Here is a 22,980-nt window from a genome sequence, read left to right as displayed (position 1 = left end):
TAGAAACAGTTTGAATTATTCTGCCCATTATCGAATTTTAATTGCTATAGCATTACAAATTCTTGATACAATAGACAAAATAATCTTCCCTAACTGTACAAACCTATCGTCACCAATGTTATACACATACTACGAAGATCTATATAATTCCTACAATAGGTCAAAAGCCAGAACTATGGCTAGTAGAAGTTGATAATGAAGTAGTCCTACCTATGGAAGTAACAGCCTGAACACTAAATCTGTCCAAATGTGGTCTACACTTATGAGCTATTCCCTCCTTAGGCCTAAAGACAAATGCCATTCCAGGATATTAATCAAACAACCCTAACACGATCAGGCTTATACTATGGACAATATTCAGAAATTTGTGGGTCAAGTCATATCTTTATGCCTATTGTCTTCAAATTGATTCTATTAAAGTATTTCAAAGAATGATCTGCTTCTGTAATATAAAAGCAATAAAAAAACTAAATAGCATTAATCTTTCAAGTTTAAGACAGTTTCAACCTCTTAACGATATGCCACAACTAGATACATCAACATGATTACATTATATCAATAATTATAGTACTATTCATTATATTTCAATTAAAAATTTCAAAACATTCTTATCCTTCGGCTCCAGAACTAAACAATTAAAACATCAAAACATTATACCCCTTAAGAAACAAAATGAACAAAAATGTATTTGCTTCTTTCACTACCCCAACAGCAATAGGATTACCTGTTGTTAATCTATTTCCAAGCATTTTATTTCCCACATATAACAAAGAACCGCTTAATTTTTTATTCAGCAATGATTAATGCACTTTACATCAAAACAACTAGTAGCCACTCAAATTATAAAGGACAGACCTTTTCTCTAAAACTCATACCACCAGTCCTTCACCACATTCACTTACACCTACTACACAGATCTCAATAAATTTAAGAATGGACATTCCCCTATGAGCCAGAGCAGTAATTACTGGTTTCTGCCACAAAACAAAAGCATCTTTAGCCCATTTTCCACCCCAAGAGACACCCACCCGCTTATTCCATATTAGTAATTATTGAAACCATCAGCCTCCTTTCTCATCCAACAGCCTTAGCTGTATGACGAACTTCCAACGTTCCAGCTGGCCACCTACTAATTCATTTCATTGGAGGAGCAACCTTTGCCTTAATAGGCATTAGCCCTGTCAAGGCTTTTTCAATGTTCATTTTTTAAAATCTCACTCTTCTTGAATTCGCACTAGCCTTCATTCAAGCTTACACATCTACAACACCAGCAAGTCTTTCCCTACGTAATACTCACGGGCCCACCAGGGTTTTTTACAAATTGAAGGTAAGACCCTCCCTGTCAGCAAAAAAGATTACGACTTTGCTTTATTGCAAGACTCACGTTATTGCCAGGTCTGAAACCGAACCTGTGATATCTCTGCGGTCGGCTTACAGTAAATCACAGTCCAACCACTTACAGGACCCCTACCCTTACTGGAACCCTCACTTTGAAGGGGTCCTGGCGCTTTTCCCTGCGTGGCAGAGTGGCTGTAAAGAAAGTTGAGCTTTCTGCCACCAGCCCCATTTCAAAGGACTTAACCCAGTGGTCGGCAAACTGTGGCTCGAGAGCCACGGTTTGCCGCTCTGTTGACTAATGAGTTTGCCAACCACTGACTTAACCCCTTTCCAGACTCCCCACCCCCGTCCCACGGGACCTCCCTTTCCCTCTTCCTTGGGAACAGGTGGACTCATTCCTCCCTCAGGAGCTGGTCCTCCGGGGCTGGGGCTGAGGGGGGTTCCCTCACCCCTTCTTGCTTACCTCCGGCTGCCTCCTCTGTCGTCTTCCCACTTTCTTCAGCCGGAGAAGACCTCTGGACAGTTCCCAGTTTGTGTTGGCTTTCTCGTGGGCCAGCTGTGTGGCCTGCCCGCAAACGGCTTCCCTGGGCCTCTGTTTCCTCCTGCGAAAAAGAGAAAGAGCATGACAGAGGGGGCCCACAGAGCATGACAGAGGGGGCCCACAGAGCATGACAGAGGGGGCCCACAGAGCACAGGCCAGAGGGGGTCCACGGAGCAGGCCAGAGGGGGCCCACAGAGCCGGCCAGAGGGGCCCACAGAGCCGGCCAGAGGGGCCCACAGGGCAGGCCAGAGGGGGCCCACAGGGCAGGCCAGAGGGGGCCCACAGGGCAGGCCAGAGGGGGCCCACAGGGCAGGCCAGAGGGGGCCCACAGGGCAGGCCACAGGGGGCCCACAGGGCAGGCCACAGGGGGCCCACAGGGCAGGCCAGAGGGGGCCCACAGGGCAGGCCAGAGGGGGCCCACAGGGCAGGCCAGAGGGGGCCCACAGGGCAGGCCAGAGGGGGCCCACAGAGCCGGCCAGAGGGGGCCCACAGAGCCGGCCAGAGGGGGCCCACAGAGCCGGCCAGAGGGGGCCCACAGAGCCGGCCAGAGGGGGCCCACAGGGCAGGCCAGAGGGGGCCCACAGGGCAGGCCAGAGGGGGCCCACAGGGCAGGCCAGAGGGGGCCCACAGAGCAGGCCAGAGGGGGCCCACAGAGCAGGCCAGAGGGGGCCCACAGGGCAGGCCAGAGGGGGCCCACAGGGCAGGCCAGAGGGGGCCCACAGGGCAGGCCAGAGGGGGCCCACAGGGCAGGCCAGAGGGGGCCCACAGGGCAGGCCAGAGGGGGCCAACAGGGCAGGCCAGAGGGGCCCACAGGGCAGGCCAGGGGGGGGGGGGCCCACAGGGCAGGCCAGAGGGGGCCCACAGGGCAGGCCAGAGGGGGCCCACAGGGCAGGCCAGAGGGGGCCCACAGGGCAGGCCAGAGGGGGCCCACGGAGCAGGCCAGAGGGGGCCACAGGGCAGGCTGTGCTTGGAAGGCCAGCCCAAGCTTGGTTTCACACACTGGGCTTTCCTGGCACGGCTGAGCCCGAGGAAAGGGTTTTAGGCTGAAAAAAGACTTTCTACACCCGGGCCTGGCCCTTCCTACTCCAGCCCCCGGGCGTCCACGGTGGAGTGGGGACCGGGGTTCCTTCAGAGGCTCCGCTCCTTCCTGTGCGAGGCCAGCACGACCGTGCCCCTGTCCTCCCCTCACAGAGTTCCAGTCCTCAGCCCACACACGGAGGCCCACGCGTGGGTTCGCCTGGCTCACCTGCAGGCCGCCTGGCCCCTGAGCGCTCCTCCTGCACCAGGAGGCTCCTGTCTCGCGTGGCCTCCGGGTGGGCAGATGAGGAAACCGAGGCATAAGAAGAAACAAGCAGCCTGGTTCCGGCTCAGGGCCAGGATGAGATTTGGGCCTTCCGGGTCCCCGTCCAACTTCCTTTTATTGGCCCCGAGGAGAACCCACGTGTAGCTGATGCTCCCCGGCTGCATCTGCTAAAGGGCTTTCACGTGGGAAACCAAAGTGTCTCCTAAACGGAAAATGCCAGAAAGATCAAAGCAGGTTAAGAGGAGCCGAGGAGAGCAGGCCCTCCGGCCGGGCTGGAGGGAGAGTGCCTGCAATGAAACTCATCTGCTTGATAAGCAGACCCTTCGGCAGGCCAGGGCCCGGGAGAGGTATCCCATCCCGTCATTGCAGTGTATGCTGCTCCCTGAGCGGGAGGCTCCGTGTTCTAAGCCCCACCTCCCCTTAAACTTGGAAACACCCCAGGATCGGGCCTGGAGACGTCCTGAGGACGCGCTGCCCCGTTATTGGGTACCTCCCAGCAAGGGGAGGCCACCGCTTCCCCGTGGCTCCTGTGGTCCTTACTTGGCCTGCCCTGTGTGGAAATGTTCCCCGTGATCACGCCAAATCGCTCAGATGTGGCCTCAGCAACTTCCTCCTCGAGGTCTGTGGGGAGAGCCAGCATCCACCTGGCACTGTGAGCCAGCTGTGTGGGGCCCAGGCCCGGGCAGGCGTCAGGCTGACTCGCTTTGCCATCCAGCAGACCTGGTCTCGGATCGCAGGAAGGATGGATGGGAAGAGAGCGCTTGCCCTGCCTGAGGGGTGATGGGCAGCAACTGCTGTGGGGGAGGGGAGGCATCGTGGGGAACGGGCTCACTGGGATGTGGCCTGGTGCGGCTACTTCCTCCCACACCACACCAGGGGCCCATGCTCCTGAGGGCCGGTGTGTTCAGGTCTTTCCTTTTCCTTCCCTCACAAAACCCACCTCCCTGAATATACACCAGGGTCTCTCCTCGTTGTCGCTGTTCACTGACCTGGCCACCCTGCTCATTCTATGGGGTTTTAGCCCCTGCACTGCTGCCTCCACTGAGGTTACAAATAGTGATGCTCTGCTCAGAGGACTTGGATGGAATATTCATCAGCCTCCCTTGGAATAGTTGAGAGTTAAACAGATGACTTACTGGTAATAGCCAGCTACTGTATCTCTAAGAATTTACCTGATGGGAAACCCACCTCATCTACACATACATTCTCTTTGAATGTGGCTGTATCTCTATTTAATCCATTTATGATTTGTGTTGTAAACAGGTACCTTTCTTTGGTATCTTTCAATTCTTGGATGTTGAGAGAAATGGGTCTAATTACAAACAGATTTGAGGGTAGACTTTTCTTTTGAGTAATAATCAAAGATTGGATGGAAATAAAACTCATTGCAACTCTGGAGTTGGTGACGGGAAGTCAAGTTTACTAATAAACTGTGAAGTTGTACAATTATTTTCAAGATGCTTTTCTCTATCTTTCCGTCCTCCTGGCTGGAGTCATAAACAGCACAGTTGGCTAGCCAGGAATATCAGAAATATGGGCCGATTACATTTTCCTGTCTCCCAGCTAGTGAGATAGCAGCGTCTGATAGACACACACCCAACCTAACAGCGGAGTGTGTTCTTCGCTGAAGTCGCTGTGTTTTCTACCTGGTCAAGCCTCCTAGCTGAGCCAGCAGAAGGGGATCAGGAGCACCCCACCCCCGCCCGGCTCAGTCCCCGGAGGCCACGGGCACGTGTGGACAGTCCACCAGCGTCAGACACTGTGCAGACAGTGGTGGCACTGACTGCCTGGGAGGCTGCGGGGGCTCCCTGGGCACTTTCCCCAATTCCCTGGCTTAGAATCTAAAATACACACGAAGGAAGTGAAGAGAGGGGAGGAACGTCGACTGGTGCAAGCAAAGGGGCCAGTTGGGAGTCAAGGATCGTGGCAGCAGGAACGGTTAGATGAGCGAGATGGAAGGCTCCAATTCCTGCTCTCGCAGGAGGAGCCGTTTCAGGCCATGGCTGGCCCCGACGGAGCTGAGGGAGGGGCCCGCTGAGGTGGACGGAGAGGAAGGGCTTGCCGAGGAGAAGGCCGGGTGTCGGCTGGGTCATCCCTGTGAGGTTGAAGGCATCCAAGATTAAGGCAGGGTGTGAAGTAGAAGAGACTTGAGCCCTGGGTGCCCACACCGAGCTGGGAGCTGGGGGATCTGGGAGATCATTGATGATAGGGACACAGTGGTTTAAACAGCAAAGGGTGGGACAGAAGTGGCCTCCAAGGGCTGATAAATAACTATGCTTATGATTAGTGCCCTGAGCGAAAAATACCAGGTGCTCTGAAAATAACGGGGGCGGGGGGGGGGGGGGTGTTTTGAGGGGGCAGGCCAGGGCTTATTTAGATTAGGAGGTCTCTCTGGGGAAATGGCATTTAATTGGAGAATTAAAGAGTGAATGGGAGTTTGTTAGCTTGCCCTTGAATGACTCTAAACTGACACTGGAAAAAGAGCCCTCGCTCCCTCCCACGTGCAGTGGAAAAGGGTGCTTCAGGCCGGCTCCCGCGGGACTGGGAGAGGCTGGGTGCTTCCCATGCAGCTCGGCCACACCCCGGCCAGGTCAGGCAGAGCCGCCGCCTCTCCGTGTCTGCAACACGGGCCCACAGCAGTACTTACCTCTTGGGCTTGTTAGGAAATGCAAACGAGTGAGACATACATCACCAAAAACACACACGAGGTTTTATGGAGGGCTTACCTGCTGCCGTTATTTAGGATAAAATATTTCTCCTGGAATTGCATCCAGGCACAAATCTCAGCAAGACTTTCTGTGTTCATGGAATCCTCCCAATAACCCTGAGAGGTAGGTGAGCAAGAAAAAGCCCCAAAGAAGTTTCCTTTTTCTTCTCTCTCAGTCAGCACTGCCCGAGCCCTGGCTTCACCTGCATTCCGTGGCGTGACAAGGCGCCTTTTGTTAAAATCTGGGGCGTTCGGGAGGTGGCTTCCTGCCAAACCGCCTTTTAATCTATCAGACGCTCGGCTCTCAGGTGTTCAGGCTCTTGTTGCTTCGCTTTTCAGGCCAGCGGTCGCTGTGAGAGAAGCCAAGTGTGTGACCATGAGGAGATGACCAATGCACCCCGCCCACCAGGCCCCCAGCTGGGCGCGGAGGTCCCCGCATACAGCACCACAGCACCTCAGCTGTCTGGGTCGGGCTGTTTTGAGAGCCGTCTCCAAGAGTCTTAGGTTACCACATCGGATCCTAAAACAGGTGCGTCACCTGTATGGATAACGTCCAAATGTTTTTACCCCACCCTGCACTTTACCAGCAAGCTGTTCGAATGAGGCAGCAATGCTGTCAACCTTTTGTTTCTTTTTCTCACTTATTTTTTTATCATTATTTCACCTTGCTGTATTTCTGAAGCACTGTAAGCTGACTTGAATCCTTTTTGGAATCGTAAGTATCAACCAGGAAGCACAGGGCCAGAACCAAAGGGGAAGTGATGGGGTGAAGGCAGGCAGGTGAAACCAGAATAGGTGAGGCAGGCGGAGCCCTGAACCCTGGCTGCTGACTGGCCCTCACAGACCTCTCCAGACGCCGGCAACAGCCAGGCGCCTCGCAGTTTTGGTGGCTGCAGGTGGGGGCGGAGCAGAAGGAGAAGGAAGGTAACGCAGGGTAACCACTGGGACAGCCAGTTTTTGCCATCATGTGATACACACCTTTGAGGACGCCTGGAAATACCTGGGAAACGCGCTGCAGGGAGAAGCCAGGTGTGCTGGCAGTGGCTCAAATCACGGCCAGCTGAGCACTAGAAGTCAACACGGCCTCGTTCTGTTCTGAGAACCCCGAGTTCCCGCTTCTTGACTTCCTCCGTGGACTCCTCAGGTCCACCTTCCCGAAGGAGAGGAGCCACCGGTGCAGGATGAGGTGAGTAGCCAGAGACCGAAGAGAAACACATTAACCAGTGCCTGCCACGTGCCAGGAATGCGCCCTTCAAGACGCCCTCTTTGGTGGGTGTGCCGAGTCCCATATTCCAGATGAGCACAATGAGGCACAGAAAAGTTGTTTCCTTGGCCAAGGTCACCCAGCTAGTGACAAAGCCAGGTTCTGAACTCGGTCTGTCTCGTCCCCGTGTTACATGCTGTAGAGAAATTAGTCATTCTTTGGGGCCCATTTAGTGGTAGGTGTTTGATGAATCCAACACAAGATGCCAGGAGGTCACTACATTTCCGTAAACTCTTACTATCAACATGGTCTCCTCTAGCCTGCTGTCAGATGCTGGCGCCACTGTGGAAGTGGCAGCTTCCACGGCCACGCGGAGGCCTCTACCAACGAGACCACGTGAGCTCCAGGCAAACCCTCACTCTCTCTGAAACAACTCCTTGCATCGCCTACCCCTGGCTCCAGCCAGCTGCACTCAAGCTGTTTACAAATCTTGCAAAAACAACTGCACCATCCGAGGCAATAAAATGATTGCAAAAGGTTAGTCTTTGCACTGGGCGTCAGCTAAGGGGTCAAATCTACACCCTCTCAAGCTTGTCAAATCAATCTTACTCTGGACATGTGTCTCAGGCCCCTGGGTCTAAGTCCAACACAGGGTGGGGAGGAGGAAAATGCCCCAGGAACCCTGGCCTCCCCTCACCCCAGCACCCGTCGCAGGAGAAGGCAGCCAGATGGGGCGCAGCTAGGTTCGCGGGCATTGCTGGCAGTCCTGGGGAGATTAGTTGAGACGCTGACCCAAGACTGAGCACTGGAGGGCAGATTCCTGTACACCAGCCGCAGTGCGGTCTCAGCAAGTGTCCGGAATTGGCGGAGGGGAAAGCATGCTCTGGGTGCTGAGGTGACCCGGGGGCAGGACCGGTGAGAGACTAAAAGAGAAACTAGAAGCTGGCAGACTTAATGACTGACTGCCATTCTGTAATCTCCTGAATTCTGAAAAAGTGGTGATAGGTATTTTACAAGCCCAAACACACCACTTGCCCAGAACTTCTTTTCCGGGTTGGCAGTGCCCTGAGGAGTGCCACGTGGCCAGTGCGGAGGGAGGGAAGGAAGGAGCAGAGGGGCAGGAGGCCCTGCCCCAGCGGAAGCCCATCCCTCCCAGCGGCGCTGCCCCTCTGCCCTGGAAACACCTGAAACCCCCGCGTCGGTTGGCACCAGTCGCCCTTGCTTTGTGCCTTCTTGGAGGCCTCAGCAGCAGGTGTAGCCACATAGGCACGTGCCAGCTCTTCCAGAGGAGGGGCCAGCCCTCCTGATTTTGTAATCAACATCACCGACAGACCACAGCGAAGTATTCCTTCCAGAATTCCTGAACTCCAGGCTTGTATATTCAATCGCCTACTCAACTTCACTCCGATGTCTAATGGACATCGCAGGGTTAACATGCCCCAAACTGAACTCCGAAATGTCCCCTTCCAACTTGGCCTGCCCTTGGCTTTCTCTTCCCTGTCTTGGTCAATGCCGGAACCATCCTCCCATGTCCTCAGGCCAAAAACCTTGGAGTGAAAACCCACATCCAGCCCATGGAAAATCCTGTGGACTCTATCTTTGAGATACATAGGGGAATCCAATCATTTTTATCACCTCCAAACACAAGCCACAGCCCTCTCTCTCCTGGGCTATTACAATAGCTTCCTAAATGGTCTCCCTCCCCTCTACTCTTCCTCCTCCTCAGGCTATTCTCATCCAGAAGCCACTGTAGTTTTTTGTGTTTTTTTTTTTTAAAATAAGTCAGCTCACATCACACTCTGCTAAAAACAAAAAAAAAACAAAACCAACCCCAAAACCCTCCAAAGGCTTCCCATCTCCAGTACAACGGCCCACGACAAAGCCCCACTCAGCCTGGTGCACGTGGCCACACACACACTTTCCCTCCTTGACCCCCTTTCCCACTCCCCTCCCTCTTGCTCACCCCGCCCCCCCCCCCCCCCCCCAGGCACCTGGCCTCTTGTTCTTCTTTGAATACACCTGCTCCTGCCCCAGGGCCTTTGCATTTACGGTTTCCTCTTTGCCAGGGCTATTTCCTTCTTCCCACCAATACCATGGTATTTCTCTGTGATAGTTTGAAAATATGTTCCAATTCATAGTTTTAAAATATATCCAATGCTTTGATACTCCCTCCCTCAAGAGGTGGAGCCTAATCCCTTGACTTAGTGACTCAGTTCCGGGAATAGAATGCAGGAGCAGTGGTGGTGTTCAGAGACTGCGTCACAAGAGGCTCTGCCGTGTCCACCTTATTTGCTTTATCTTGGATCACTCGCTCCAGGGGAAGCCAGCTGCCATGTCCTGAGGACATTCAGGCTGCTCTGTGGGCAGGTCCACATGGCGAGAAATTGAGGCTTCCTACCCACAGCCATGGAGTGAGCTACCTTGGAGCCAGGCTCTCGGGCCTGCAGATGAGGTAGTCCTAGCCAACTGCTTGACTGAGAGACCCCGAGCCAGAACCACCCAGCATTACAGGCCCCAAACTGAACTCTGAAACGTCCTCCTCCAACTTGGCCCGCCCTCAACTTGGCCCTCCCAGTCTTGATTCATAGTCCCAGATTCTGACCCTCAGGAACCGAGAGAATAAATCGTAGTTGTTTTAAGCTTCTAAATTCGGTGGCAATTTGTTATGCAATAATGGTTTATCAATATGCTTGCTTCCTCATTCCCTTCAAGTTTGGCTGCAATGTCACCTTCTGGGAGCCGCCTTCCTTAACCACCCTATTGCAACTGAAATCTCCCAGCCGCCCTCTGGGGTTTCTGACTCCCCACAGCACCGAGTGCTTTCCAATACTCTGTATAATGTGCGTGTTCCTTTTATTGCCTTTCTCCTTAAATTGTAAGTTCCATGTGAGCAAAGGATTTTCTGTTTTGTTTACGGGCACACGGTCAGCAATCAAATACCTGCCGCGTGGATCAATGAGTGCTTGCCTTGGCTTAACTCTCTGTCTTGACTTCCTGAATTCAAGGTTCGCCCGTTTTTAAAAGCGTGTTCTGAGGCTGCTTTTCGAAGGATTTTGTCTGGGCTTATCTCTTGTTCACAACCACGCAGGCAGGAAAGGCCTCTTGGTTTCAGGTAGAGACGGGTCATGCCTTCTCCTTCCTAAGAACGGGTCTGCTCCCGAGACAAGCACCTCGAAGGCTGGTGGGTATGTCTCTCCTACTTGACCCAGGAGGACTGGATTCCACGGAATTTAATTTAGTCAAACGGGCTCCAAAAGACACAAACAGCCCAAGCGGCAGATATTCCAGGTGGAAGCTAATCTGATTGTCCTTGATGCCAGTACATTCGAGTCTGTCATGTGTGGCCAGCCCGCAGTCATGTGGCACCGGAGGGGCAGCTGTATCAACAGGCCCCTTGCAGGTCCGCACACAACTCTGCTAGAGAGTGTGCTTTAAATGAGGGAGAGGGGGAAAATAAGGAAGGGAGAGATAGAAAGGCTCTGGTACAAGGAGTGGTTAGCAGGCCCGTTGCGCAGTCCCCACGGCTGGTGACCTGCTGGTTAGCCAGCTGTACTTTGAGGCCCTTCTGCATCAGAAGGGGGTTTATCCTGACACTTTGACCAGGATTATCTCCACCCTCCACACGGATTGCCGCAATGTCCTTGAGATACAGTATCTATATTGTTATAATGATCGAAAAGCCATGTCATAAAAGCCCTTTTTTGAGTTTGTGGCATTGTGTGTCCTCTGGGTGACAGGTGTACAACGGGTGACAGAGGAACAATGAAGAGTCAGTCCATGGGGGTCACATTAACCAGCTGTGGACTAACGTTATGTCTCTAGGTCTGTTTTCTCAGATGAAAAATGGCTGTTTTAGTTCACCTGTTGCCTTCTGGCTGCAACCTTATCCGAGGTCTGTAACGAGCCACAGGCTGCAGGTAAAGCGGAACACGGAACCTGGCAGGCCCATGGGGTCATGAGGTTAGGATCCTTCACTAGAGTCATAACCAGCGTTCCTCCCTTAGGGCAGAGCTTTGCAGAGGGGAGAGCATGTGACTGTGGAAAAGGCCCCCCGCTGGCCCCTGAGGCAAGTGCCCCCAGCACATGCCCACGCTGTAACTGGTCCGGATGCCTCCCTGGGAAAGCCCCATCTTACCGCCCAGGGGTCCAGGCCTCAGAGCCCAGCTAACAGCCATCCCTCTTTGCCTCCCTCTGACCCCTTCCTCGAGCGTCACCTCACCTCTGTGACATGCTTGACCCTCAGGGAGAACTACTGGGAACAGCTTGCTATGTTCGGTCTGCTGAGTGTTTGTACTCTAAAAAGGTTAATGCAATTGGTGTGAACTTGTGACTGAGTGTCAGGCAAAGTGGAGGGAAGCTGGGGAGAAGTGGGGGAGGGGGGGAAGTCCCCAGGGCTCCTGGGGCTTGAGCTGAGCCCTTCACTCACCTTCCCCAGCGCCCTGACCTCTGGGGTGTGGAAACTGGCACAGCTGAATCTGAGTCACGTGTCACGGGGCAGGTTACAAATAGCACGGGGATTAGCAAACCCATCCTGAAACTCCTGGTTCAAGGGCAGGGAAAGTTACCAGTTTAATTCCAGCAGGTCGTTAGCGACTGAGAACTGGGAAGGGGGTTCTGGGGCCAAGGAGGGCTGTGAGCACACCCGGGAGGAAGGGCACGGGCCCGCCAGGGGCCTGCTTCGCGCTGGGAGCGAGGACCTCACGTCTGACCGTCTGACCGTCTGACCGTCTGACCGTCTGACCGCCTCGGGTACGGAGCCCCTTCTAACGGCGCGTCCATTTCTGTGAGCCGGTATCCCCGTCACCTGTTCGTCGGGGAGCTCTCGGCGAGGACTGGCTCCAGGGACCCAAAGGCAAAGTGTGCCGAACGGCAGGACACTGGGTGGACCCTCCCCAAGCCGCGCGGTGGTGGAGGGCGCAGCGGCGGGAAGGCGGCGGCCCCACGCGGCGGCCACGGGGTGGGGGTAGACGCTCCCCTTTCGCACGCCCCCGCCCCGAACCCGGAACCCAGCCCCGGAGGACACCGCCCCCTGCCCGCTGCGGGGTCTCGGCGGGCGCAGCGCGGTTCAGCCAGCCAGGAGGAGACCTCCGATCGCCGCCCCGACTCCCCTAGGGATTCTCCTCGGACTCCTCGTGCCCACGGTCACGGGCGCGGAAGCGGCCAGGGCTGGCGGACCCCCGCCCTGCACCCCCAGGCGTGGGCGCCTTCCGCCCCGAAGGGAGCACCCGGTGGCAGCCAGCTCCCGCCGGTCCGCCCTGCCCGGCCCGCGCCCGCCGCCGGCCGCCGCGCCTCCTGGCACCGCCTCCCCCTGTAAATACAGCGGCGGCCCGCCCTCCGCGCCGGGACCCGCAGGTGGGAGTGTGGAGCGCACCGCACACCCCGAGGCCAGAGCCGGGCTCCGAGGAGCGCCCCGCGGCAGGCAGCGCGCACGCGGGACCGCGTCTCAGGTAAGCGACCCGGCCCGGCCGCGCCTCTCGCGTCCCAGGGCTTCCGGCGAGGCTGGGTGCGCAGAGCGGCGCCGGCGCCAGGGGTCCCGCACTGACCTGTGCCCGGGGAGACGGGGAGACGCGCACGCAGGCTCCCTAAAATCCACGGAGCTATTCCCCATAAAACACCGTTGCCTCTCCTTGCCCGGATCCCCAAACAGGACCAGAGCATTGGAGGTAGTTAGGGGCTGCTGATTTGGAAATGTCCTTTGGAAAACGGACAGCGTTAGGGAGGCGAATTTGGCTTTGGGAAATTAGGGGTAGGTTGGTATTTAGAAAAGGTTTACTTTTCTCTTAGTCTGTGTGTCCGATCGTGGGTTCGTGTACGAGAGAGAGAATAGACAGGCTGACTGACCCACTACCCACACACCATTTTGCATCAGCGATGAACGCAGATGCCAGGTACTTAATCCACTGGCCCTGGGGAAGAAGCTACAAATCCAGTTTGGGGCTTCTATTTCCTTGGCTGGTATTCGGGAACTTGCCTTTAGATGGTTGAAGCCTTGTCACTCACTTCAGATTGGAAGGCGTCAGGAACACAATGAATTCCTGAGAGGACTTTGTAGCAGAGACTCACCCTCATCTCTGGGACCAGCAAAAGGGATTACATGATTCAGAAATGTAAAAAAAAATAATAATAAAAAAAAATTAGTGCAATCCTTTAAAGTCTTTGTCTCCGCTTAACTGCATCTTCATAAATAGTTCTTCCAAGTTTAAAAATGAAAACATGCATTGCCTTCTTTCTTCAACTTCCTTTTGATTCTATCATATTTTTTCCTGGAAAATTACTTCCTCGTGGAAGACAGAGCGTTTGCTTTCTTTACCTAAACTGACCCTACTTGGTCATGATTTGGGTTTGTCAAGATGGCCCTGGCTTCCGAGCCGCAGGCTTGAGCTCCTTCCTGAGACCACGGATGCAAGGGGCACAAGCTATTTGAAAAGGTTTTCTTTCCTTGAGCGGTGAAGACAGTCTTCACACTCAGATTGTCCTTTCGAGTGCCCCGACTTGAATATCCCATTCATTAGAGCAAACAAGATAAGGGGATAGCAGTCTGCGTAAACCAGACCACTCTTCAACAACGGCTCCGGCATTCAATACGTGATACCCTTGAAGAGCAGGGCTGGGGTGATCTTGTGCAAAGTGCTTTCCCACTTGATTCACTTGCACTCTTCTTTCAAAGTCAAGCTCTATTGCTGTTTGACTGGTGGTTTTATCAGCTGCTTATTTTTAACAGCCTCAGCCTCTTTGTGGAAGTGGGTGGCACCACGAAGGAGGGTGAGCGTGAGGCCGCCTGGCCACCTGTGAGGCAGGGCTCCGCCCGCCGGCTGTGCCGCGCTCCCTGGGTTCATCCCAGGCCCACACAGCCAGGCCACCAGGTTTCAGGCCCAGGAAGCCCCCGAATGAGAACTCAAGCATCGCCTTTTCGACAGAATTAACTTAATATCCACTAAACTCACTGCGTTCCTGAACTGCCTTCCCAGTCCGTGGACACTGCTGAACGTGGCTGTCCTGGAGATGTAGTCTGAGAATGAAGCATGGAATGGAAAGTTGCTGCGGGTCTAGAACAGGAAATGGAAAGTTAGTGACTGAACAAAAATTTACCGGCATGGAAATGCTCAGAGCAGCTGTGGTGAAATGTGGGATGCCTGTAAATCTGCAATAATCCCTGTGGTTCTTCCCTCACTCACCATTGTTTGTTTGCCTGGGTGAGTGAATTTGTAAGACTCAGAACAGGAAAAGCCACACCCAGTTACTTTTGCTATATGGGTTTTTAAGAATTTTATTAAAATAATTTAAAAAAATTACGGTTGATATTCAATATTATATTAGTTTCAGGTGTACAGCATAGACATTTATATAGCTTATGTAGTGACCCCCCCCAATAAGTCTAGTACCCCCCTGACAACATACATGGTTATTATAATATTATTGACTGTATTTCCTATGCTGTACTTGACATCCCCGTAAGGAGTTTTATTTTTTTTTAAGATCCTCTTAGGTGCATGGTAATTGCATTTCTTCTTCTTGAATATCTTCATAAAATTAAATATTCAGGAGTTTCTGAATGCCCGTCCTTCTGACTCATAAACCAACTCATTGTTCTACGGTGTAGCAGTTGGATGAAGTTCTATTCCCCATGACTTCATCTTGGTGTGATTTCTGAAATGGCCAGCAAAAGAACAGGTGGGTCAGGAACACCTGTGCCCGCTTTAATTTGGTGTTTGGTTCTGTTTGCAGAGCTGTTGAGACCACTGGAGGGAAGGAAACACGGCCCACCCCTCTCCGGGGAGGGGGCCTCTTCTGGCCATGTCTCCTGCAGCAGCTGAACCAGATGGGGTCCAGCGAGACAGGCATGTCAGCATGCTCATATTCTTCCTTTTCGTCTTTGGTGCCATCCTGCTGTTTGTGGGAGTCCTGCTCTCCATCTTTGGGTTCCAGGCATGCCAATACAAACCCCTCCCAGACTGCAGCATGGTGCTGAGGGTCGCCGGGCCTGCGTGTGCTGCGGTTGGGCTCGGGGCTGTGATCCTGGCCCGCTCCCGGGCACTACTTCAGTTCCGGCAGGGGCGCCGTCGAGGCAACCGGGCGGACCCTGACCGACCCTTCATCTGCGGAGAGAGCCGCCAGTTTGCCCAGTGCCTCATCTTTGGATTTCTGTTCTTGACCAGCGGCATGCTCATCAGCATATTGGGCATTTGGGTCCCTGGCTGTGGCTCAGACTGGGAGCAGGAACCACTGAATGAGACAGACACTGCCGACGAGGAGCCCCAGATCTGTGGATTCCTGTCCCTGCAGATCATGGGACCCTTGATTGTGCTCATGGGACTGTGTTTCTTCGTGGTCGCCCATGTTAAGAAGAGAAACAACTTGAACGAGGGCCAGAATACCTCTGAAAGTGAAGAGAGACAGACCCAGAACACGGAGCCTGTTCAGGTCACTGTAGGTGCGTGGCTTCATTCCTGTGCGTGCTCATATCACAGTGGATGTTCATCAAGGCTTCCCTGGCCTACCCTGGGTCTGGCCTAGGTTCTCTCTCTCTCTCTCTCTCTCTCTCTCTCTCTCTCTCTCTCTCACACACACACACACACACACACACACACACACAGTGCTGCTGCTATGTAGGCCCCAAAGAAGTCCATGTATACATCATTTTGCCCCAGTAATTCCATATTATTTAGCAAATGCTTTGGGACATTAAGTGGTAACCTTGAGTAATGTCACAGAGCAAATTTAGGGGAAAGTGGAAAGAATCTCAAGGACAGCCTGCAAGTCCTCTATCACCTTAGGGACCTGCCAAGCGACCCTCCTCCCCCTGTTATTCTCACACTAAAACCTGTGGCACTTCGCATTGCTGGACGCAGGAGTTCGCATCCCTGACTGTCACTGGCTGACTGTCCTTGGTTAAGTCCTTACCCTCTCATGACCTTGGTTTATACATCCATAAAGCGAGCATTTCTAAGATTCCTTCCAGCACTAACTTGCCAGGATTCTGAGTCTGTCCCAAGCCTACCGGTCTTCTATGTGTCGAGGGGCCTTCTGTTTTCTGCATTGTTCTTTGTTTTCTGTAACTTCAGGATTAGGGCAAAGTTGGGAAGCAGTGGCATAAATGAAGATGAAATGTGGCAACACCTGTCCCTTCTTTCCCCCATGGAATGCCTAGTAATTCCTTTTGGGCCCCTTGGGTTCTGCTGAATGGATGGATTACCATTTCCCAGAGTCACCCTCCCCCGCAAGGACAATGTCAGTAACTTTGGCCTCAGCGTCACACAACCAAGAAAAAACCCCATTGCTACTCATTTATGCAAATTCCTGTACTGTGGTTTTTCCTCAGTCTCCTTTAGAAAGCTCTGAAGCCACATCCTTGACCTCTAAAAGACTAGGCAAGGAGAATTGCAGAGCAGAAACCATGGCGGGAACAGAGGAGGAGAGTGGCGAGTGAGAGGCCCCTTGTGTCCGGGGCTGTCTGCGGGGGCAGCAGTGCTCCCAGCAGAGACTGGGCGGCCCCGGGGCTGCGGGCCCTGCAGGGCACCAGCCTCAGAGGGGAGGGGCAGATGGACTTATAGACAGTCCTTGCATTGAGCCAGGGTTGATGCTCCCAGCTTATTTCATTGTGTATTTATATACTACCGTGACAACACAAATATTAGTTATCTATTAATAGCAGCTAACACATACGTAAAGCTTATTTATTCCTGTGCTAAACACGCATCTTAATGTTCTTCAAGAGCCTATTGTGTGAAATTCCTTCACTTCCACGAGGACCAACTGAGGCAGATACTCTTAGTGGCTCCATGTTAGAGATGAAGAAACCGAGGCCCAGGGATATTAAGTAACTTGCTCAAGGTCACAAGGTCGCAAGGTAGCAAGCGGCAGAGCCAGCATCCAAACTATGGCCCTTGTATAGCACCTTCCCCGGGGCACGGGGTTGGAGTCCTGTTTCTGCTGGTTTTGTCTTCACCGAGTGTTCTGGGTAGTTGTCACATGACAACAGGGCTCACCCAATGTAGACGGTCTCAGTCCTTTCGGGAGCACAGTGGGGTCCATGTGGACACCCTCATGGGATGCTCCGTGTTCACTTAGCTGGGGACATTTTGAGGTGTGCCCTTTGGATTTGCTATCAGGAGAGTTTGGGGGCAGCCTCTGTCCTGGTGGCTGGAATGTGGGGGGCAGTGGATAGCGGGGCTCTACCCCCTGGGCAGTTCTGTCCTGCTGTCTGTCGGCCCTGCATAGTTTAAAATCTTAAAATCTTTTCTGCTTAACCCTTTAAATCCCATCAAACCTGTGAAAATCGGGCACCCTAACTCCTTGTTTTTCTCTCCTTTGATATGATGGCATGGGGTTTAAATTTTTAGAAATCAAGACTTCTAGTACAATCGATAAGACTCTGGACATTGTCTCTAATGGTCGGTTCTGCCTTATGAGGGAAACGGGGGTGATAAGAGGCAGTTCTTGGCTCAGTCCCAGAATTCAGCTCTTCCCCCTACACCCCCTGGGAGATAAACCAATGATGTGCTGTCTGTGAACATACTCAGTGCAGGACCTGGCCACACAGCTGTGGCCTTGACGGGTATATGATTCCAAGTCACGGAGGACACCAAGTCCTGCAGGGCCTAAGTGACAGGGAAACCCGGGGTGGACTTTTTTCCTGTTGAGAGCAGATTGTGAGTGTGGGAGGCTGGGAGCTGACTGGCAGATGGACTAGCCCAGAGATAACTGTTGACTTTGCACATTTCCTTGTTTGTGTTTGATGTTTGATAGGTGACTGGCCTGCTTTAGAGGCTCATTCCCAAGTCCTATGTCCTACAATGTGTAATTAAAGTGAACACCTAACCTTACTTCCTCTGACCTACTCAGGCCTTCTGAAGAAAGTGAAAAGCCAAGCATTATGCTTTATCGATTTAGGTCAGCAAGGTAAGCCCCAACAGCTAGGAGCGGTGGAGTTCATGCACAAGGTGCGGAGTGGAACCACTTGCCAGGACTGCCAGTTGGGAGTGTTTCTTCAGACATGCAAATAAGTGCCACAGGCTGGCGGAGTGTGAAGAACGCAGCTGGGAGGGCGTGGGACAGCTGAGAGGGCTCGCTCTTTGCCCAGCCCTGTTTTAATGGCTGCACGTGAATCCACTTCCTCCTACCTGCCCCGAGGCAGGTTCAGTGATGGCCTGCAATTGACAGATGCGGCAGCTGAGGCCTAGAGGGGTTCAAAGACTTGGTCAGGGCCGAGCTGGGTTGGTAACTGGCAAATGGAACCCGGGAGCTCTCAAGAATCCTGTCCCTAGCTAGGCAAGCATCAGATCTGCTGCCCAGCACAAACCCGGCTCCTTCCACAGAGAGGGCCTCTCTCCTCCTTCATTCTTCCAGAGCTCGAGGGTGCTGCCAGCTCTCCAAGGTCGCCTCAGACCCCTGAGCAGTGGTGCTTGCCTCAGGGCCAGAGTGCTCTCGGCAACTCGTGTGGCGCATTTGTTTTGAAATGGAAATGCAGATTAGAGTTTGAGTCTGGTCCCTCGGTTCTCCTCCCCAAAACACAGGTGCCCGGCTAGAAATGCTAAAAACAAGCTTTCCTTTTAGTTTGACTTTGTCTTTCGAAGCTTGGTGAAATATTGGTAGGTAAAGACTCTACAAGAGCATAAACCACAGCTATAGCGATGCCAATGATGGGACGTAGGGTAGCTAATCTGTTCAGAGGTGAAACTGCATTTGAGGAACAAGGCACTTGATCCAACAGCTAACTTTTGATGAATTAAAAATGTAAGTTAAGCCCATCTGGTGTGGTTTAGTGGTTGAGTGTTGACCTATGAGCCAGGAGGTCATGGTTCAATTCCCAGTCAAGGCATGTGTCTAGGTTTTGGGCTTGATCCCTGGTGGGGAGCGTAGCGTGCAGGAGGCAGCCGATTGATGATTCTCTCTCATCATTCATGTTTTTCTCTCTCTCTCCCCCACTCTCTTCCTCTCTGAAATCAATAAAACAAAAAGAAAGAAAACAAATTGTAAGTTAAAAACAAGAAAAACTTTAAAGCTGTACACATCCCAGGGGAGGCACACGGTTAGAAAATGCTTCACTGAAATGCTTTAGCTCAGACTTGCAATAGGCCTACTATTTTTTTAAAAATTGTGGTAAAATATATAGAACATACATTTTTACCATTTTGACTTTTTTTAAGTGTATGGTGGCATTGAGTACATTCACAATGTTGTGCAACTGTCACCACTATCAATTTCCAGAAGTTTTTCCTCATCCCAAACAGAAACTTGGCACCCATTAAACACGAACTCCATCTCCCCCTGCCTTCTGTCTCTAAATCTGATCAAACCACTTTCTGATGCTGGAGTTGGCATAGGTGTTTTGACTATTTCAATAGATGAGCCAACTACGTACTTAATTTGTTTTGCGCATGCTAATTTGTTTGCACTTATTACTTACCCATCTTCAACAAGACATCGTGTGTTTCCTTAGGTGACGCCGTGATAATATTCCCGCCCCCTCCGCCTCCTTACTTTCCTGAGTCGTCAGCTTCTGCCGTGACCAGAAGTCCAGGAGCAGACAGTTTGCTTCCAAATGAAAATCCGCCTTCATATTACAGCATTTTTAACTATGGGTAAGACTTCGCCTTTGAACTTCAAGAGGAGCATTTTCATCTGTGCGGGCCTGTCCCTCATTTTGGGCCAGATGAGCTTGAAGGCTGCAGTACAGGAGTAGTAAACATCAGAGGGTATCTTTTCTTGCTGACGTCATGTCAGGATTATTGCCTAATATTATCAGTACCTTTCAGGAAACTTTGGGCAGCACATAAGTTAAAAATTTTAAAAGTGGCTGTGCCCGGTTAATGTGGAGCCTTCTCCAGGCATTTTCCTGTGCTCCTAGCAGGGCTGACCCTCACAATGTTTAACAACCCGTCCGCCAAACTGAGCCGGGCTCCGGAGGCCCCTGCTTGCTGCTTCAGATTGTAGGGAGGCGTGGGGGTCCCAGGGCACCTCCGGTAGGTACAGAGGGTGTTAGTAACTAATGGACGTCCTTGAGTGACCGGCTAAAGTCACCTGCACCCTGACCTGACCACGCTGCATTTTCCCTCCAATATTAAGTTGTTCTCCGGGCCTCAGAGCCTCTTGGATTAACTGAAGAGACATGTAAGATCCCCCATCCCCATGCTCCCCGCGTGCCACAAATTAGGAGACGTGCATGTGATCAGATTAAAGAGCAGAAATCTAAGAGCTTTTCCTGTAGGCCCGTGGTCGGCAAACTGTGGCTCGCGAGCCACATGCAGCCCCTTGGCCCCTTGAATGTGGCTCTTCCACAAAATACCACGGCCTGGGCCAGTCTATTTTGAAGAAGTGGCGTTAGAAGAAGTTTAAGTTTAAAAAATGTGGCTCTCAAAAGAAATTTCAATCGTTGTACTGTTGATATTTGGCTCTGTTGACTAATGAGTTTGCCGACCACTGCTTTAGGCAGAGCGATGGGCTCCGAGCCGTTGGTTAGCACAGTTCACAACGGGAAAGGCTGGCCGTGGCCAGACCGGTAGGCGCCGAGTCTCATGGACAGGCTGAGGTACCAGGAGCCAGACTGTGGCGGTGAGTGGGGCGGTGGGGGGGGGGGGGGGGGGGGGGGGACCTGGGATGGAGAGGACAGTGAGGCGGAGCAGAGATTGTCATGTAAGGGGAGTGACAGGGACAGTGGCTGTCCCTGGCAGAGGAGGAGGTGGGACTGAGCTCAGGGTAAGCGGGAGAAGGTGGTGCACAGGCTCGTGCACAGGTAGAGGGGCAGGTGGACTGAGAGGCTAGGCCTGGACAGAGAGATGGAACTGGGAAGAGGTTGCTGAGGCAGGAGGGCAGCGGCTTAATGACCTGCGGAGGATCCATGGGGGCAGGCATTACAGGAAGGAGTCCTGGGAAGTGCCAGGGAGGAGCAGGGCTGGCAAAGGCTCTGGTACCTTCTGAAGGGGCGACCAGGATGCAGGAGGTGAAATCTTTGCTGCCAGAAGGTTTTACAGGGCAAGGTGAGTGGGTGAGCAGATCAGTGACAGCTGACTTCCGAGACATGGAGCCTGCATTTTTGAAAGCAGCGGGACACAGGGCACAGGAGCCCCTGGGAGCCCGCGGGGACGGGTGCTGCCTGGGCTGGTCACTCACCTCTGAGGCACATGTTCTTGTGCTGCAGACGGGGCGGTGAGCTGGAATCTGACCAGAGACGAGTGTAGGAACTGCCCTGCACGGATGAAGGGGCGGTGAGGGTCTGGACATTTGTAGAATTCTGTTAGTGACTTTTTCCTACTCTTTTCTCCAATGATGAACTTCTCCAAGCCCTAAAGTAAATGTCTATTAACTTAAAACATCAACAACAAAAAACGACTCCCGCTGCTGTGATGGTTTCTGTGTGCCAGAGGCAGGCTTTTCTTGCATTGCCCCGTATAACCCTCATAGTCTCGGGCGGTCTGCACCGTGATCCCCATTTTACAGATGAGGAACCGAGGCTTAGCCATCACACAGCTAGAAAGCAGCAGAATGGAAATTCAGATGAGGTCTGCCTGGTGCTAAAGCCCACTCCGTTAATGACTATACCTTCCTGCTTCCTTCAGGTTTTTGGCCTAATGATTTAATTTTCTATTTGCAGTCTACCTTATGTTAGCTGCCTCAGAAGACGCAACAGCAGAGAACAGTAACTGTGTGCGTGCGCTCTTTGTGGGCGGCACCTGTACATTTGCACTCCAGGTCTTTTCAATGACAAAGCAAAGGACAACAGGAGGGAGACGGTCCTGATGTTACCATCAGCTCTAAGGAAAGAAAGGGGCAAGGAATGGAAACATATGTATAAATAACAGAATGTGAAAAAATTACTCCCTAGGTCCTTGCACATTTGAAAAGAACCTTCTCCTTAAGGCGTGTTACTCTTTCCCTCTCCTCCCTCTCATGTTCTCTCTCTCTTTTCAGCAGGACCCCAGCTCCTGAGGGCCAAGGTGCAGCCCCTGAGCGAGAGCGTGTATCCATCTACACCATTTCGGGGACTCCTTCGTCCTCTGAGACCTCCCACACTCCACATCTCTCGTCTGAATCGCCTCCCAGATACGAAGAGAAAGAATCTGCAGCAGCCGCGTCCTTGTCTCCCTCTTCTCAGCCTTCCCCACCATGAACTAGTGACTCTGGTTCGATTTTATATAGAACCGATCACTATTTTATTTAATTTGTTTTTTTAATAAAAAGTACAATAGCATCGGCTATGTTCTGATTTCCCTGGTGCAGCATCAATATCAGTGACAAACCTTCACATACATGAGAGGGTCAGAGACGGAAAGTTAAAATGAGGCATATATGGCATTCTGAGCTAAGATGGGGTAAGGCACTTTGGGGGCTTCAGGGGGTCATTGCAGGATTAGAAGAGCAGATATTCAATAATTAGTAGTTTGCCCTGCCCTATCCTATATAATAAAGAGGTAATATGCAAATTAACCCTCACACCCTCACAAGATGGCTGCCTATGACCAGGCCAACAGGGGGGTTAGTGAGGGACAAACAACTGAACAGCAGGCTGCATGGGATGACCAGGCCAGCAGAGGGGGGCAGTTGGGGGCAACCAGGTCAGCGGGGGTGGGGGGCAGTTGGGGGCAACCAGGCCGGCAGGGGGGCAGTAGAGGCAACCAGGCCAGTGGGGGGGGGGGCACTTAGGGGTGACAAGGCTGGTGGGGAGGTGCAGTTGGGGGCGACCAGGCCAGCAGGGGAGGCAGTTGGGGGCAATTAGGCTGGCAGGGGAGGCAGTTGGGGGCGATTTAGGCTGGCAGTGGGGGCAGTGAAGGGCGACTAGGCTGGTGGGAGGGCAGTTGGAGGCAACCAGGTTGGCGGGGGGGGGGCAGTTAGGGGTAACCAGGCTGGCAGAGGGGAGCAGTTGGGGGTGACCAGGCTGGCAGGAGGGGCAG

General features: G+C 52.8%; 1 protein-coding gene across 1 annotated transcript; it reads left to right on the top strand.

Moving 5' to 3' along the window:
• Window positions 1–11,811: 11,811 nt before the first annotated feature.
• TMEM171 (transmembrane protein 171) lies at window positions 11,812–22,199 on the top strand (the record flags this gene model as incomplete). The annotated part of the gene is made up of 4 exons (XM_079780962.1): window positions 11,812–12,540; window positions 14,819–15,524; window positions 19,533–19,674; window positions 22,001–22,199. Exons 2-4 carry the CDS (start codon window positions 14,888–14,890, stop codon window positions 22,197–22,199), a joined length of 978 nt encoding a protein of 325 aa, XP_079637088.1. The 5' UTR covers window positions 11,812–12,540; window positions 14,819–14,887.
• Between the last annotated feature and the right edge of the window lie 781 nt (window positions 22,200–22,980).

Source organism: Cnephaeus nilssonii, assembly GCF_951640355.1.
Source record: "Cnephaeus nilssonii genome assembly, chromosome: 2".
NCBI classification, from domain to species: domain Eukaryota; kingdom Metazoa; phylum Chordata; class Mammalia; order Chiroptera; family Vespertilionidae; genus Cnephaeus; species Cnephaeus nilssonii.
This window is presented reverse-complemented; position numbering and strand designations above follow the sequence as displayed.